Consider the following 16,550-nt stretch of genomic DNA (forward strand, 5'->3'; position numbering starts at 1 on the left):
CCGCGGATACAAGAATCAGCGGATTTACGCATCCACGGATTTGGGTATCCGCGATGGACGGAAGGGGTGCTGGAACCAATCCCCGGCGGATACCGAGGGAGGCTGTAATGAAAAAGTAGTTCCTTCCTTTCTTCCTCCTCCCACCCCACCCTGCCCCCTTCTCAGCGGTAACAAACGCAAGCTGATCATCATGCTAACTTGTACACACCACTTACTTCCTAACTGCTTTGACGTCTGCATGCTATTGTGCTCTGCTGATCCACATTAACATAAATATATTCTAAATTCACCATCACTAGACTCTCTGTACTTACATACTCTGAGGAAATTCTTAATAAATACTTTTATTTATTATTAAGCATAATTATTCACCTGTTGGTGGTGACTTAGAAAGGAAAACCATGTCCTAAAAGATTTCTTTAAAAAAAAAAAAAAAAATCCTGTAACTACAACAATAAAAGGACCGAGCACACAGAACCAGGCACTTCTGGCAAACTTGTTTTTATCTTGTCCCTTTCCCTCCCCTCCCTCCCTTCCCCTCCCCCTCAATAAAACTGGGTGGGCACATTTGCCAGGATCTGCGGGTTTCCTAACTTCAAGCCTTACTGCTGAAAAAAATGAGGTAAGAAATTCTTATCTGAAAAGTAAAACTGACGCACAAACCAAAACCCAGGTCTTCCCTGCCCGCTGAGGAAGACATTATTGCTCTAAGTTGGAGTGTTGTGTTTGTTTGCGTTAAATATGTTTTCGAAGTCCTTATTGCCATTCTAGCTGGCCCCACGGTTGGCCAAAGAGAGATGGATGGAAGGAGCTCTGTCGCCCCCTGCGGGCCAGTCCCGACCTGCTGCCCGCACAGGGCGCCACCCAACCCGGGCTGAGAGCCGACGGGTGCAGGGGTGGGAGGATCCGAGAGGCTCTAACAGCTGGGGGAGGTGGTGATGGGGCTGTGCAGATAGGGCAGGCTGCTGGGCGCCGGGTGCCCCCCGACGGAGACCGGGAAGCTGAAGACGAACTGCGAGGTCGGGGTGGGAGTGGCCTTGCCCCGCTCGCGCAGCGGCCCCGACGGGCTGGCGGCCTCCACCGCGCAGGACGTGGCCAGCACCTGCGACTCGAACTGCAGCAGCTGCCCCATGAAGCTGAAGTTGGGCGAGATGATGCTCCGCCGCTGCTTCACGAACTCGAAGGCCTCCTCGAGCCTCACGCGCTTCTTCATCATCAGGTAGGCCAGGCAGATGGTGGCCGAGCGCGAGATGCCGGCCTGGCAGTGCACCAGCACGCGCCCGCGGCAGTCCTTCACCGCATCTGGGGCAGAGAGCGGCGTGCCGTTAGCGGCGCCCGGGTCCCCATCCTTCCCGCAAGGCGGCTGCAGGCGGCCTCAGCCGGGACGAGGGTGCGGGGAGGACTGGAGAAGAGGGGGCCCTGCGGCTGAACCCCTGAAGGAACAGCGCCTCCCAGGCTGAGGCCGCGCGGGGAGGAGACCCACGGGGGAGGGCCTCTAGAGTTCCACCCCCGCTAGGGTATTTCGGAGAATTAAGCAAACAAATGTACTACGCTTAGGAGATACGCCTGCTGAAGCTGGTGCAATCCCGGCACACACGGCCGGGTTTTCATTTGCAGGAACAAAAACAATGCCCCAATTCTCCCTATGTCTCCCTCCCCATCCCCAGAGTCTTATCCTCTGGGCACCTGGGGACGTCCAAGGAAAAGGTTCTTGGCTCTGTAAGCTAACAGCACCTGCTGTTTGCGTAAGTCCGTCATCCTATCCAGGGCCTGCACAACAGCCCACGGGCAAGCCTTCCTACTGAGGAAGAGGGGAAGCAGGCAACCCCCCCGGATATGGCCCTTCCTAAGTCCCTCCTTCCACACACCAGTTACACGTGGTTCCCTCTTCCCTCCCACCCTCCCTCCGCCAGACTTGGGCCCAGCACCCTGGCCTGGGAGGACCCAGCACCCTGGCCAGAGCCAGCCTACCGATGTACTCGATGGCCTCCATGAACCAGGAGCTGATGTCGGCCTTGTGGTTGTCCTCTACCGGGATGCACTTGTACTGATAGTGTCCTTCAAAGTGGTTCGGGCAGTCAGAGGAGACATTCAACAAGGCTGTGATCCCCAGGGCGTCCAGCATGTCTCGCCGGGCTGCGTGATAGGCGCTGCCGAGGTAGAGGAAGGGAAGGATCTCCACGGGACCCCCCTGCACCAGAAAGGGAAAACAAAGCGTCCCCCCCCGCGACAAGCAAACGTTGTAAGTGAGAGGCAACTGGGCAGGGGTCTGGGACGTGTGGGGCGGGGAGAGGGAAGCCAGTCTCAGGTGGGCTTTCACGGGCCCTGGGGAGACTGCCCGTGGACCCAGCCCCTCCAGGTTTCCCGTGTGCCGCTCGGGCCCCGGGAGGGAGCGATGGGCTCTGGCCTTTCTGCTCTGCTCTGCTATGGGCCCCACCCGATGGTTCAGGCAGCCCACTTCCCCCGTGACAAATGAAGCTGGCCGTGCCCCACTGTTTGTGACGTGAAGAGCTTACACCCGCTACCACTGAGCTACGCGGCTTAGGCACTTATTTGGTTGGATACGCCTTCACTTGGCAGATGAAAAGCAGACGCCATGTCAACCTCACAGACAAGAGGAGGCATCCTGGCAAAATGAGGTAACATTGGCTTCACTAATGACACTTTTCTGAGTCAGATCAACACAGGTGATCTCGGATTGGGGGAGCAGAGTCGCTGGACCCCATAAATTCACTCCATTTCCATCTAAAGGAAAGGGCTGGAAGAGGTGGGCTTGTAAGAAATGTAGTGGCATAAGCTGGTTTTCTTGGGAAAGGGTTGATTGATCATTTACGTCCATTTAGCATTTACAACTAACTTGTATGGGGGGCGGACAGCCGAACTATTGTGAATCGGGGCTGGGGTTTTGGCTTCCTACAGAGCAGCCCACATGCTTCTGGCCGCCTTCCTTGCTTGTCTGCACATAACTCTAGAGGCTAAGTCCAGGGACGTATGTGTTTATATTCTTTTCTTAGGTGAGGGTAATAAGAGAGGGAAGGGGAAGACTTCCAAGGAATAGTGGACTCCACCTAACATCACACCCTGATACTCAACACATTCTCCCCAAATTGAGGCACTGCGTCCAAAGCCTTTGACAAGCAGTCCTCTTCGCACCTGGTCGTGCAGTGGGGTGCCGCAGGAGCTGCAGCCCAGGTCCAAGGACTCGGCCGTGCTTGGGGGCACAGAAGGTGGGATGGCTGCCAGGGCCTTGGTTTTGGAACAGAATTCCGGGTACTCGGAGGAAAACCTCTCATAGCCACCTGTAAAGGAGAAAGATATTCAGGTTAATGGGGTCACTGAGCCAGCAGGAAACCACAAAGAACTTGAATCCTACCTGATGGAGGAGAGCTGTTGGGAAGCTGGGGCTGGTTGTACCTACACTTGCCACTGGGTGGCGCTGTGGGCCCAGAGATAATGGCTATGGAGACCTTTTTCCCCGAGATGCGGAGACTACATTCGGCCAAGACTGCATCCTGAAAGCCGGAACGAAAGCTTTAGGGACAAGACTTCGGATTGGGATGCAGATACACAAAGGAGGATGTGCAGGGGAGATGAAGAAGGGATAATTTCTTTACAGTGATGACAAGGAAAGAGGGAATAGCCACTGGGGGTTTCCATGAGCACTAAGGCAGCCTTCAGCTGGCCCCTGGGCCCTACAAAAATGTCTGTCACCCCCCAACTCCAGCCCTTCTTTTAGAGAGGTTCTCCAATGTGGGAGAGAATAAAAAACTATTACCCTGGCACCGGCCCTTCTGGATCTCAGCAACAGAACAGATGCCAATCGCACGGCCCCATGAACAGCTGTTCCATGGACATGGGGCCAAAATGAGAGCAAACGGGCTTAAATCTAAATAAATCCCTCTTGCTACATACAGGTTTGGGGCAAGGGAGGATTTCCTGACCTGAGAGTTGCTAAGCCCTGTAATGGTTCTCTGTGGGGTCGTCTTCCGGGGAAGCGAGGTCGTTTAAGTAAAAAGAGATAAACCGCCAACTTCTCTGGAATAGTGTTAGTGCCATTCAGGAAAGGGCCGGCTGGGCGGGCGTGGGCAGAGATGCGGGCAGAGATGCAGGCAGAGGCAGGCAGTGAAACACACCAAGAAGAGAGACATTCAGCCTGTATCTGATTTTCTTGTGATCTCTGGGACTTCCCTTTGCGGGAAACTTACCATCTATTGTCAAGGTTTGGCCCTGCTTGTATTTTTATTTTTGCAGTTTCTGTTGGACCAAAAATGGATTATAAATGAATTCAGTAGGATCTGCGGGTTCTGGAACAACCACTCAACTGATGGTCACGTAGGCAGCTAGCCCGTTACGTCTTTATGACTAAGTGATAGGGTGGGTGCCACTGTTCCCGATCACCACTGTGCAAAGCAATTTTCCAACATGTGACGGTTAGTCAATTACTTGCCCTGAATCCCAACCCTAGAAACTACCGCTTTGGAGAGGAAAGAAAATTATGTTCGCCACATCATTAAGGCTTCCAGAAACAGGGCAGACATTTTTTCCTCTCTGACTGGTGGCCTCCTATTTCCCCCACTCCCTCCCTCAGGCTATAAATGGATATTTCTCTGGTCCCAGGCCCTGGCTCCTGCTGAGTCATAATGACCAGCCTCCCTGGAGGGAAAACCTGCTAGAGGGGCCAGTACTGCCCGCTTCAGATGTGCTGGTGGCCTCCGTGGACTTCTCGTCACAGGAGCGGCCTCCCTCCCGTTATCACCCCCATCTGTCTCCTCTCCCTATAAAGCTGTAAACACCGCTGCCCCAAATGCGGTGTGTGCGGGAAGAAGAGCCAGCAAGTGCCTTTAGCTAAAGTCCCTGTGATGGGCCCCTGGGATGGGAAACTTCGGGAGATGCTGCCCTTTGGAGAAAGCGGAAGGAGAAATGGGTCACTCAACAAACGGAGGTTGATCATCTATAGGAAAAGCCATCACTTGTTATTCTAGAGACTTCTACAGGATTTGAAATTGTTTAAGTAAGATGATCCGTGTCTTTATCACATACTTTGAGCTAGTAAAATACATTGTTTTCAAAGAGATGCAAGGCATGAGTGGTGCCCTCCAAAAGCTCATCACCTAGACAGGCAGGCCAACAGTCACAGGAGGGCCAGGGCCCGGCTCCAAGGTCACAGAGGAAGAGCAGCCCTGAGGGCAGCAGGAGCCGAGGAACCTCAGAGTGGTGGAAAGAATGTTCTCACTGCTGAGAAGGTACAGGACAGGGCCCCAGACTGAAGTCCTGAAAGAGCCTCGCCTCTGCAGTCAGACTCACAGGTCTGGGTTTGAATGCCAGCCCGGTGAAACATCGGCTGTGCAGCCTCGGGCCGTCACGGAACCTCTCTGAGCCTCTTCCTCATCTGTAAAATGTGATGAAGCTTCCAGGCCAGGAGCCTCCTGTGAGGACTGACCGGAACAGCCAGTGCTCTGCACCGGGCCTCGGGGAGGAGCTCCATGAAGCTTTTCTTTTTTGGTACCTACAGGTGACTTCAGCTTTACTGGCAACTTCTCAGACCCTGGACGGCTTTCTCCTCCTGGGCTTTACTTATTTTTTCCAGTAGGCATCTTGAGAGCTGGTAGTTAAGACAGCAGAAGAACAGGTACTGGGCGCTTCCTGAGCCCTGAGTGCCCTGCCCGGTCAGGGACATCTGCCGCCTCCCAGGGTCAACCATCAATCGATCCGGGGCGGGGAGGGCCCAGCAGAGCCCTCGGAGGGCTCCGAGCCTGCGGCTGACCCTGGGGGTGTGGCGTGCAGGGGAGGGTGCAGGCGGCCCAGAGGCCAGACCCGGCCTGAGGGGGGCTGTCTGTCGTCACCCCCAGGCTGCTCATAACAGGACAGAGAGACAGCAACGGTCAGGAAAAGGCACCATTACAACAAAGTGGAAAAAGGATTACTGAGAAGTCTGTTCCCCCTGGGGGGGTTTTCAAAGAACAGGCAGAAAGGAACTAAGTGAAGAAGCAGAATTGTCCAAGGGACGGGAGCAAGGTGAGGGTTGCGCCCCCCGGTGGCAGCAGGGGGAAGGTTTTCCCTCCTGAGCCGTCGCTAGCTTTGGGGGCGCTCCGTGGCTGGTAGTTACAGGGAGCACCTCCTTCTGGGGCCGCGGGGCTGCACGCAGGCCAGGCCCTCGGATGAGCTGAACGCGCCCCGGTGGGCCGGGAGCCCGCAGGTGCAGACACAGCAGTGCAGCTCAGGGACCATTCAGGCCACAGCCCCAGGCCACACGCCAGGGAGCCACGTCCGGGTATCGCAGGCGTGTTAATAAAAATGACAGACCCTCTTCAAAGGAAGTGTTCACTATGTGTCACGCTCTTCCCACACAGGTATCCAACCAGTAGCCCTAGAGGAAGGCGTGACAAGCCCCAGTTCTACAGAAGAGGAAACAGAGGTGCAGGGCAGCCCCCGGGGTAAGGGCGGGACCGGCATTCAGCCCACAGAAGGGGCCTGAAAGCCACCTTGAACCTGGCCGTCAGGAGCCCTCGCTGCTGCTCGCCCACCGCTGCCTCCCTGGTGGGCCTTCTCTAGGGGGCTTGCCTGCTGGTTTCATCACGCGGAGAAGGAGTTTTCACGCAGAAACAGAAAGGATGTGAACAGAGCACTGCTGACACTTCACCAAACTGCTTCTTTCCGGTGCCTTTCTAACTCCAGGTGGTCACGGAGGAGTCGTGACCAGCGTTTGTCTATTTAATGAAATAGAATAGAAGCTACTTGAATGCCCTGCATTTACAGAGGGCATAATTTCATGGCACTCTGCTTTCAGAGTGATGGTCCCCGTCACAGGGACTTCAGCTAAAGGCACTTGCTGGCTCTTCTTCCCCCACACACCGCCTTTACTCCAGCCCGAGTGTGGCATTAGCCCCGTCAGGGTAGGGCTACAGACGCCTGGCCAGGTGATGAGCTACTGGAGGGTACCACTCAGGTCTTAACATCTCTTGGAAAAAAATGAATTTTAAGAGCTCAAGTTACGTAATAAGCACACGGATCATTTCACTTAAAAAAAAATTTCAGATCGTCTCGAAGTATATTAGAGTAGCCCTATACTGGGTCGTGGCAGAAATGAAACTGAATTTCTTAGGGTGGGTGGGATTGAAGAAGACTGCTCCCAGCCCTCTCTCCTCGGTGCCTCCCTTCCCAGCCCACATCTGTGCAGGTACCAGAGCCTCGGCCCTTTCAGTAAGAGCTAGATTTAGATCTCCAAGTTTTATCCAAAACTCATGAGAGGGAAAGCTTATTGCCACTGTAGACCCGGCGCGGAGCGCTCTACCCCGTGACCCCTGCAGATGTGTAGGGTGGACAAAGCAGACAGATGTGGACGCGTCCCAGCTCCGACTGTGGAAGCCCAGCCAACACACTCCCTCTAAGTCCTGTTTTCCACTCTCAAAATGTAAGGATTCCAGACGATATCATCTCTAAGTTCCAACATTCTGTGATCCTGAATGTCCACAAACTACTTATTTGCAAACTACAAACTGACAGCAGGTGCCTCAAGACCTGTATTTCCAACTTCTGAACACATTTTCACAGCACATACGCCAGTGAATTCCCACCTGGTTTTCTCCTACGTCCTATTGCATGTAATTCTGTAACAGACGTGCTGACTAATTTTGACCTGTTTTTCTCATGTTCTTATTTAATAATATACCTTCTAGTCTTAAAGCTCTCATTTTCTCAACTTCATTTTAAAATTTGAGAGTCTTGGGGGGGCTTGGGGGAGAAAGGACTATAATTTTCCACTTGATTCCCTTGAGGAATAACTACATCTACAGTTCCATTCTGTGTTCTTTTCATCTTCTCACACAGAAACTTTAGCTTTGAAAACTGGCTGGCCTCCTGCTCGTGCAGGGGTGGGAGAGAATGTGTGAGAAAGTCCTTGGGAAAGGGCAGGCTGGCGTAGTGCTGCTCGTCTCACCATAATAGGACTCTTAATGGGGTCTGTGATGGGAAAGACTGTCTCTTGGTGGTGACGATGGTCACGGATCTTAATGTGGCTGCCACTTTTTCCCCGTGACCCTCTCCACGCTCAGAAGATCACCCGTTCACAGACAGAGCTCATGGCCTCGCTCTCTTGGGACAGCTTATCAATACGAGGCAAATGTTGCCCAGCAGGCAAGTCTGGGGACATTCGAAGGTCCTTTGGCTTTGAGAACTTCCCTTGATGTGGGTGTTGACCTAGGAAGCGCCCCTCTAAATGCTGAGCAGCATTTCCAGTTTACCTAAATGGGCTTCTCACCTTGGGGCTCGGTGTCAGGACCTCGGTCCCGGGCCAGCTGGGCTGCCACCTGATGCCACACTCGGGCTGGACCTTGTTTGCAGCCCCTCCCAGTCCTTCTGTGCTATTTGCTCCGTTCAGCAAGCCGCCTTCCGCTGACAGTCTACATTTCTTCCTCTCAAACTTCCTCTTTGTTAGATGGGAACTGCCTCCCAGCAAGGAAACCAGCTATCTGGTTTCAGATGTTCTGATTTTTTCAAGGAATTTCTTGGCTCTTTAAAAAGGCCACCCTTTCTCCTCTCTGAGTTCTCTGTGCAGCCCACCTTGGTGGGGACAGCCCACCTTTCCTGTAAGCATCCAGGACAAGCCCAAGGGAGCTGTGATAGGCTTACGGACAATCAGGTTGTCACTTTCAATTTACACCTACACCCTGTCTTTAGCTGCTTTTGTTGGTTGGAAACATCCAGTTCAAATGATGCAAAGAGTAGTGAGTTTGCTTCATTCCTTACAATTCTTTAAGGCCTTATACTAGGGGTTAGGAATTACCTTTAAGGCCTGCTTTTTTTTTTTTTTTTTTTTTTTTTTTTTTGGTAATTCTAACAATTCTTGGCTGTCATGGGCATTGTGTCCTGTTTGCAAGAAGAAAAGCCAGTCCTTTTGCCTTTGGGTGAAAGAGGTGTTCAACCTTAGCATCCCCCAGGACTCTGCTGTTTGATGCCACTGACCTCCTGGAAATGAGGATGGGCAGGGCAAATGGACACAGAGAACACAGAGAAAGAAAAGACAGAAGACAGTCACCCAAACCCCACCCATAGCATTCATTACGGGCTTAGTGGCTGTTTTCACAGGAAGCATAATGTCAGGTCTGTATGATCAGGCCTGGGGACTACTGGGTAGGTGACTTCCAACCTGGAAGGAGAAGCTGGAGTATTTAGTTGATCTTCCCAGTTTCTCAAAACAGCTCCAGGACAGCTTTTAAATCAGAACTTGAATAAGAACTGACAAAGGTCATGGGCTGAGATGAATTTTAGATAGAAGGAAAATAAGATAATGTTTTTATACCTGACATCTTCTGCATAACAGACTGATTTATTTGGAGAACGTGGGAGGTAAAGGAAGACTTCTGTTAGGGTAAGAAAATGCTCTTTTTGTCTTTCTCTATTGACCCAGGGCGGGTGGGGTGGGAGTGGTTGTCTAAAACCCTATTCCAAGGATCTATGAGGAGCGAGAAGGGGATTTCAAAGGAGATGTGTACTGTAATAAAATCTGAAAGGCTAAACTTTCTAAACTGTCCCTAAAAATGTCTTACAGGATTTTAAATAAAATGAGCTTAAAAAAAAAGTTTATCCCAGTGGGAAGCTTTTACTAGCCAAAAGACCAGAAAATGTAGTGATTTGGGTTACTGCTTTTAGCAAACCTTGGGTAATATTAGGAAATGTAAAGGCCAGATAGTATTTCATTGATAGTAAGTAAAGTTTACTCTTAACTATGAATTCTTGCCTGTGGTATTAGTTATTAACTGCCTGCAATGAGTAATCAACTTTCTGCCCTTCAAAGTGGCAGAAATAGGAAAATCGGCTTTTAAAAATGCAATTAATTGGTAGAATTAGATAGCCTGTGTCCAGGAAGGGTAATAGAACTTCTGAAAATGCCCAGCTGTTTTTACTGTCCCTCCAGGACGGCAGACACCAACAGTCAGTCTTCCACTGGCTTAATGTCTGACCACTTTTATTCCACACCCACCACTGCACATGAAATGAGACGCCCAGGAAGGCCCACTGGCTGCAAAATAAAGGAACAACTCTGGTGGGAAAAAAATTACCCAACCCCTAATCAATTAAGGCATTTACGAAAGATAATCTAAGGGGCTTGTCTCCCCCTGTTTCCCTTTAGTTCCCCGCCCCCAGCTCCCCCCGCCCATGAGCCCACATTTCCTGCCGTTCCACTTCTCCAAGGAATGGGAGTGCAGGAGGCACGGCTGTCCTCCCCCAGAGGCACGTTCCCGCCGCGCGGGGGGGGGGGGGGGAGCAGACCACGCCCTTTTCCTTCTGCCCTCACTAGGGATGCCTTTTCAGTAGAAGGCAAGAAGAAAGAGGACCTGTGTGGAGACCGCCTCTGCTTAGCACATAAATGAAAATCAGCCAAGTTGAATAGACTAGGACCCAGTTAACCTCAAAGATGTTCTACCACCACTGCAGAACGAGCTGGAAGGAGCCCCCCCGCGCCCAAACTCTGTGAATTTTAGGCGGCTGCTTCCAAAGGCAGGTTCCCTTTGCCTAGACAAACCCAGCTGAACCTCTCCTGGCGGCTCCCGGGGGGGCCTGTTCCCGGAGAGAGAGAAGTTCGGTCCAGGCCTAGACACTTTCCGGCTCAGAGGATGCGGACTTTGAGAGGCAGCGGGCCGTCCTCCCTGCCCGCACCAGGTCAGACAACAGGAGGCAGTGCAGGCCTCGGGAGGAAACAGCCCTTAAAACACGCCTTTTCCGTGGGCCAGGCACCTCGCCAACCGCCAGGGGACGGTCGTTTTACCCGGAGGCTGCCCGTCCAACGCAGCCTGCACATTAGCATCTGCCTTGCGCCGGGCGGCCGGTCCGCAGGGTGGCTCTCGGTACGGGTCTGGCTCCGGGCTCTCCCGGCGGGATTCGGGGGAACCAGGGAGGTGCCGCGAGCCCGAGGCGGAAGCCTTAAAAATCCGTCTCTCTCCCCGGGAGCGGGGCCTAAGTGTCTGCGCGCCCGGAAACCCTAGGGCGGTCCTCTCCGGATTTCTTCCAGGAAGAAAAACAAAACAGAACGAACCCAGACTCCACGTGCGTCTGCCCTACCTCGAGAAGGGTCCTGGGTTCAGGGGCCGCGCAGGCAGGCGCGCGATCGGGCTCCAAATCAGGAGCGATCCAGGTCAGCGCGGCACGGAGAACACCCCGGCCAGCCCCTGCCACTCGAAGGGACTTTGGTCCCATAGACATTTCTCTCCTCGTCCCCACGAGCGCCGGCACGCCGGCAACCATGTAAGGGAGTGCAGGCGGCGTGCATCAGCAGCCCGGACCCCACCCCGGCGCTCTACCCGGTCCGGGGCCGCGTGGCTCCCGGCACAGCTCGGCGCCAGGGCAGGCGGGGGCCCCGGGCCCCCTGCGCCCAGCTCGCCGGGCTTAGCGGTCCTTCCGGTGCAAGGCCCTTCCTGGCACTTTCTCTTAAAGCGCTGGGAGGAGAAGGGAGGAGCGTTTGGTTCAATCTGAGGTGCCAAAGGCCGCCCTCGTAGAGAAAGAAAAATCAGCAAAATCGCCTTGGTAGTTCAACCAAAGGTCAACAGCAGCATTTCCCCAGCAGCTGACAGGTCAAATGGCCAGGAAACAACTGCCGAGAACAAAGTCCCCCGCTGTTCACGGGGGCAAGCCTGGCCCGCCGGCACTGGGCAGTGTTGTGCTTTTTGGCAGGGGCAGCGGGGAGAGGTTTCCGCCGCGCCTCCCGCCCCATCTCCCTTCCTCTCCGGTGAGCGGGTCTGGAGAGGGCAGGGCAGGAGGGAGGGGGGGGGGGCCAGGGGCGCCGACAGGGAAAGGGGCGGCTCTTTGATGGCCCGGGTCCGAAACGCCTCTCGGCTTCGGAGGCCAAGACCCGCCGCGGGCGAAGGAACGCGCGGAATGCGGCGCGAGAGGAAGGGGCGCTGCGCGGCAGGGGCCCCAAGCAACCCGCCAGCTCCCCGCCGCCCGACACGGCCGGCAGGTGCGGTCGGCGCCCCCGTCCCTCCAGATACTTGGGTAGCCCTCGGCCCTTTCGGGGTTTCCGACTTGCACATTTGACAAGACCTCCCCTCCCCAAGGGTTTCGCACTTAAGCGCGCGCCGCCATCTGAGAGTCGAGTCTGAACAAAAGGTCGCACTTGTCGCAGTTTAAGAGGCCCCGTCCCGCCTTGCGTTTCCCCAAATACTCAAGACCTCCCGCCTCCCGCTCCGGAGCCTGGGGATAGCCCGAGGCGGGAGGGGTTGGCGACCCTCCCGGTGGAGCTCGGAGTCGGGCAGCAGGGGAGGAGAGAACAGATCGCTCCACATCAGGCCCGCAAGCCGATCTTCGTTTTTGCGTTTATGAAGGGCTGGTTTCCAGCCGGACCCGCAGGGCCCATCCCATCCCCGCGCTCATCCTCCTTCACCCCCTGCCCCATGTCTCGGGATCTCTGGGTCGGACTCAGTGCGGGGCCCTGACACGCCAAACCGACAGGCCTAACCTGTCCCGCCACCTCCCGCACCATGGCACTTGGGAGCACTTCCCTGGACTCGAAGGTGGGCAACGCAGCTGAGTCGCTTCGCCCGCAAGACCAGACCGTTAGTGGCTGTAAACAATCGCAGAATCGCCAGGAAGGGTCCGTAATTTCAGGTGACGGAGCCCTCACCGTCTCTGAGGACCTCAGGAGCTCGCGCTTGCACACAAACGCACAGAATCCTTGCACACCACGCGCACACACCAGTACGCACAAAGGAGTGCGCGGGGGGGATCCCGCAGCCACGAGTCCCTCCAGGCACTTCTTCTGCTGCCCACTAAGGCTCAGGCCGCGGAGCCCTGCCGCATCGACCCTCCAGCTCGCGCCCGGCGCCGGCGTTTACCTTTGAGCAGGCAGATGTCAGTGCGCTCGGCGTTGCGTCGCAGCGCCTGCACCACCAGTGACACGGTGCTGTCCTCGCGGAGGCTCTCGGCGCGCGGGCTGCGCTCGTCGTAGACGATGACGGCTGAGTAGAGGCCGGAGCGCAGGCGGGCGCGGACCTCCTCCTCCGCGGGCAGGATCTGCTCCAGGCTCACCGAGCCCTTGGCCCGCCGCCGCACGATGGTGTTGCAGCGCACATTGACCGAGCCTCGGATGTAGCCGGCGCTGTGCGCCAGGAACGGTCGGCAGTCCAGCAGCAGGCACTTGCCGCCGCTCAGCAGCCCCAGGGCGCCGTGGCTGCCGCTGCCGCTGCCGCCCGCGCCGCCACCGTTCTCGTCCCGGTTCATCAGCCTTTTGAGCACGCTGCAGTCCATCTCCCGCAGCTCCTCCACCGTCACCATGGTCGCCAGGAACCGCGGCTGCTGGGCACGCGAGGAGGCGAAGGACGCCCGGGCCAGCTGGGCTGCGGGAAGGGGCGAGCGGGGACTAAGGGAGGGCGCGGGCAGAAGTGGCCGCAAACTTGGCCCTTAGGGGCTCCCACGGCCGAACCTCTTCTCCCCGGTCCCCTTCCTCCCGCAGCCTCGCAGTTACATAGCAGTCCGAGCGGCCTCGGGCGCCAGGCAGCACGGTGCCAAGGGGGAGGTGGCGGTCGAGGGGAGTGTGTTTACGGGAGAGGACCAAGGGCTCCTTTCCGTTGTCGCCTCTATTGTATTTTGCCCGTTGTGCTGCTCCGGCCGCCGTTCCCCACGAACTGCTGGAGCTCCGCGGTCTGCCCCAGCCAGAGTTTCCTCTCCTCGGCTTATAGATTTATTAATGCTCCTCTGCTCTCCCCCGGGAGGGGGCAGATTCATTACTACCTCGCGAGGCCCCGCCTCTTTCCATTCTAGGTCGCGAGCCCTGCTCCGCCCCCCGCGCTCGCTCCCCGCCCCTTCGCGACTCCCCTCGCCCCACCGGTCCCACCCCCTCCGCCAGCCCGGGCGCGTGAATGGAGTACCGGCCGCTCGCGCCCAGTCACGGGGACGCGACGTCACAAAGAGCGGAGTAAACAGGGCGCGCGCCTCTCGCCGCCAGGCCCATTCATAAAACCAAGACCTAGAGGATGGGGGAGGAGGCCTCCGACCCGCGGGCGAGCCGCAGCGCCCGGACTTCGTGAATGGAGCTTGGCGGCGCCTCTCCCCGGCCTCCGCGGCTCGCGTGCAGCCCGACCCGAGTCACCGTGCAGCCATCGCACCCCGCCGCGGTGGTGGCGGCGGCGACCGGGGGAAAACCAAGTCGCCAGCCGAGAAGCCGGCCTAGCGGAGGCCTGGGCTCGGTTTCGAGGTTTCATCCCTCTTCACCTCCGTGCTTCCCCCTTACCAGCCTCGCAGGTGTCCCCCACGTACCCTAGTGGACTGGGGAACCCTGCACCGCGGCCCAGGCGGCCCGGCCCTCCTCGCCCCAGGCTTAAGGAGTGCGTTCGGCCGGCCAGCAGTTTTTTCTCTTGCGATTCCTCAGCCATGAGCTTCTGCCTTAGCCTGATCGATTTTCATCTTACACCATTAAATCAGCTTTATAGCTTCCCGAGGAACGTGGGCAAACCCCAACCCAGACGATAAAAGAGAAAACCCTCCCGCCCCCAAGCCCAGTTAATAGGAGTGAGGTGTTTGAGTCTGCTGCTTTACGACCCGGAGGGAGGCATTAATTGAATCCGGAATGTTGTTCCCAAGAAGGAAGGCGGGAGTGCCACTCCCTTCCACGCTTCCTAAAGATGTTTATTTAACCCTGATGCGGGAAAAATAACCCCGATGTTTTCGGCTTTTGGAAAAGTCCTCACCCCATCTTGTACTCGTGTGAATTGTCTTCTCAGGAAATGACAATTAGGGTCCACATTTGGTGCGAAGCTAGACCCAGGGAAATTGACGCGTAAAGGATTTAATACGCTCCAGGGCCGATTCAGGTTTCTTTGCCCTGCTCTTTCCAGGTCAATTCGCGTTTTTCCCGCCCTCGTTTTTACTTATGCATTTCGTTTCCCAGAGGCCGCTTTTGGCAGCGGGTGTGTGCGCGCCGCGGTGGGGACACGACAGAAGCCAAAAAGTATTCGCCCATCTTGCCAAGTCTTGTTAGTGAGAATTAACCAGCGAGCGGGGAATTACAAGACTCGCTCCGGGCCTTGGTGGCAGCGGGGTCGAGTCTTCCACTCTGGGTCTGCAGAGGCAACAAGGGCCGCTGAACCCGCGGGGTCCCTCCCTCCCCTGAGTCGGCCTTCCGCTCCGCCTTTGTTCCCCGCGGAGCGGCTCTCCGGAGATGTCACCTCCGGCCTCCAGGGCCACCCCTCCACTCCCCAGCCCGGCCTCGGCGGCGGCCTCCACTTCCGAAACCTACGACCCGCGCTCCCCTCCCGCTGCGCCCGCGCTCCCGGGCCCCCGGCCCAAGCTGAGTGCGCCGCGAGGAGCGCCGCTCACCCGTGGGGATGCTCCTTTTTACCTCGGGCTCCAAAATGGCTCTGCAATGCACTGATCCCGTCTCTATTTAAAATTTACTATTTTGCTCATCGTGGATTCTTTTCGGGGGGGGGGGGGCCACTAACTTTGCTTAAGGCACTACATTAGGATATTTATTTTGACCACCGACTTTCGGGCTCCCCCTGACATTTTGCACACGAGGCGCGTGCTCACTCTGGTCCCGGGCCTGGAGGAGGCCACCACTGCGGACAGACCGAGGCCGCGGGGCGCTGCGGAGGGGCGGTCAGCGGTCAAAGGCTCGCTGCTTGGCTTCTCCGCTGGGGAGGGGTCTGTACTCCCTCCAAGGGCAAAAGGGGCCTCTGTCCGGTTTCTCACGTGCTGAGGTGGCCGTGAGGCTCCGTGTAAAGACTCACTCTCCCTGGTACACCAGGAGCGCGCCCTTCCCAAGGGGCTCCCACGCCCCGACCGTCCCCGGCTTTCCCGGGCCGCTTTTGGGCAGCCAGGCCCGCTTCCAGGAAAACGCCGTTGCCTTTCCAAGGGCTTGAACTGGACATCTCGTGGAAGAGCCTCTCAGTCGGAGGCAGGTCCGGGCCAACTGCGCACGTGTCGCAGGAGCTGGGAGACGTCCCCCTGCCGCACCCGCCGGGCTCTGCTAGCCTTTGTCTCCCCAGCGCTGGGGGCACCTCCCCGCCCGCCTGACCCCCGCCCGGCGCTCACGTGGCCCGTAAATAACAGTCAAATCCGGGGGGGGGGGGGAGGAAAATGCCCACCGAACAAAGACTTGCTTTCTGCACCTGACAGTAATCCACGGTCGAAGCCCGTAAATCCCGCAGGCAATGCACAAGGAAGGGGGCGTGGGCGGGCGCGTGTGAGCGTGTGTCCACGTGTGCGCGCCCGCGCCTGCGCTCCCGCTCTCTGGAGGGGAGCCGGAGCTCCCACTTCACGTAGTTAAGACGAGAGCCGCTTGCGTTACGAACGCGAATGCCTCATTTTTGAAGAAGACTGGGAAAAAAAATCCTCCGCCTTCAAGTTAGGAATTAGCTTTCCTAACTAATTAGCTTTCCTAATTAGTTGTGTGAATTTCAGCCAACGAGATTTAAATTTCGTATTTATCCGGGTCCTCTGTAAGCACCCTACATAATTGTTTTAATTTTAATTTTTGGTATTGTAAGTATGGGGGTCGTTTGCTACACAGTTAAATGAATACAATGTGAGGGCTACCCGATACCGGCTATAGAGGTGAT

At 56.3% G+C, this 16,550-nt stretch overlaps 1 protein-coding gene across 1 annotated transcript; it reads right to left on the reverse strand.

Annotated features, from left to right (window-relative positions):
- Nucleotides 1-551: 551 nt before the first annotated feature.
- DUSP4 (dual specificity phosphatase 4) lies at nucleotides 552-13,524 on the reverse strand. Its single transcript, XM_059909541.1, has 5 exons — nucleotides 13,457-13,524; nucleotides 12,828-13,328; nucleotides 3,154-3,299; nucleotides 1,972-2,191; nucleotides 552-1,302 (listed from the first exon to the last, which is right to left on the reverse strand). Exons 2-5 carry the CDS (start codon nucleotides 13,264-13,266, stop codon nucleotides 917-919), a joined length of 1,191 nt encoding a protein of 396 aa, XP_059765524.1. The 5' UTR covers nucleotides 13,267-13,328; nucleotides 13,457-13,524; the 3' UTR covers nucleotides 552-916.
- Nucleotides 13,525-16,550: the final 3,026 nt, after the last annotated feature.

The sequence above is a fragment of the Balaenoptera ricei genome, chromosome 21 (genome assembly GCF_028023285.1).
Source record: "Balaenoptera ricei isolate mBalRic1 chromosome 21, mBalRic1.hap2, whole genome shotgun sequence".
NCBI lineage: Eukaryota > Metazoa > Chordata > Mammalia > Artiodactyla > Balaenopteridae > Balaenoptera > Balaenoptera ricei.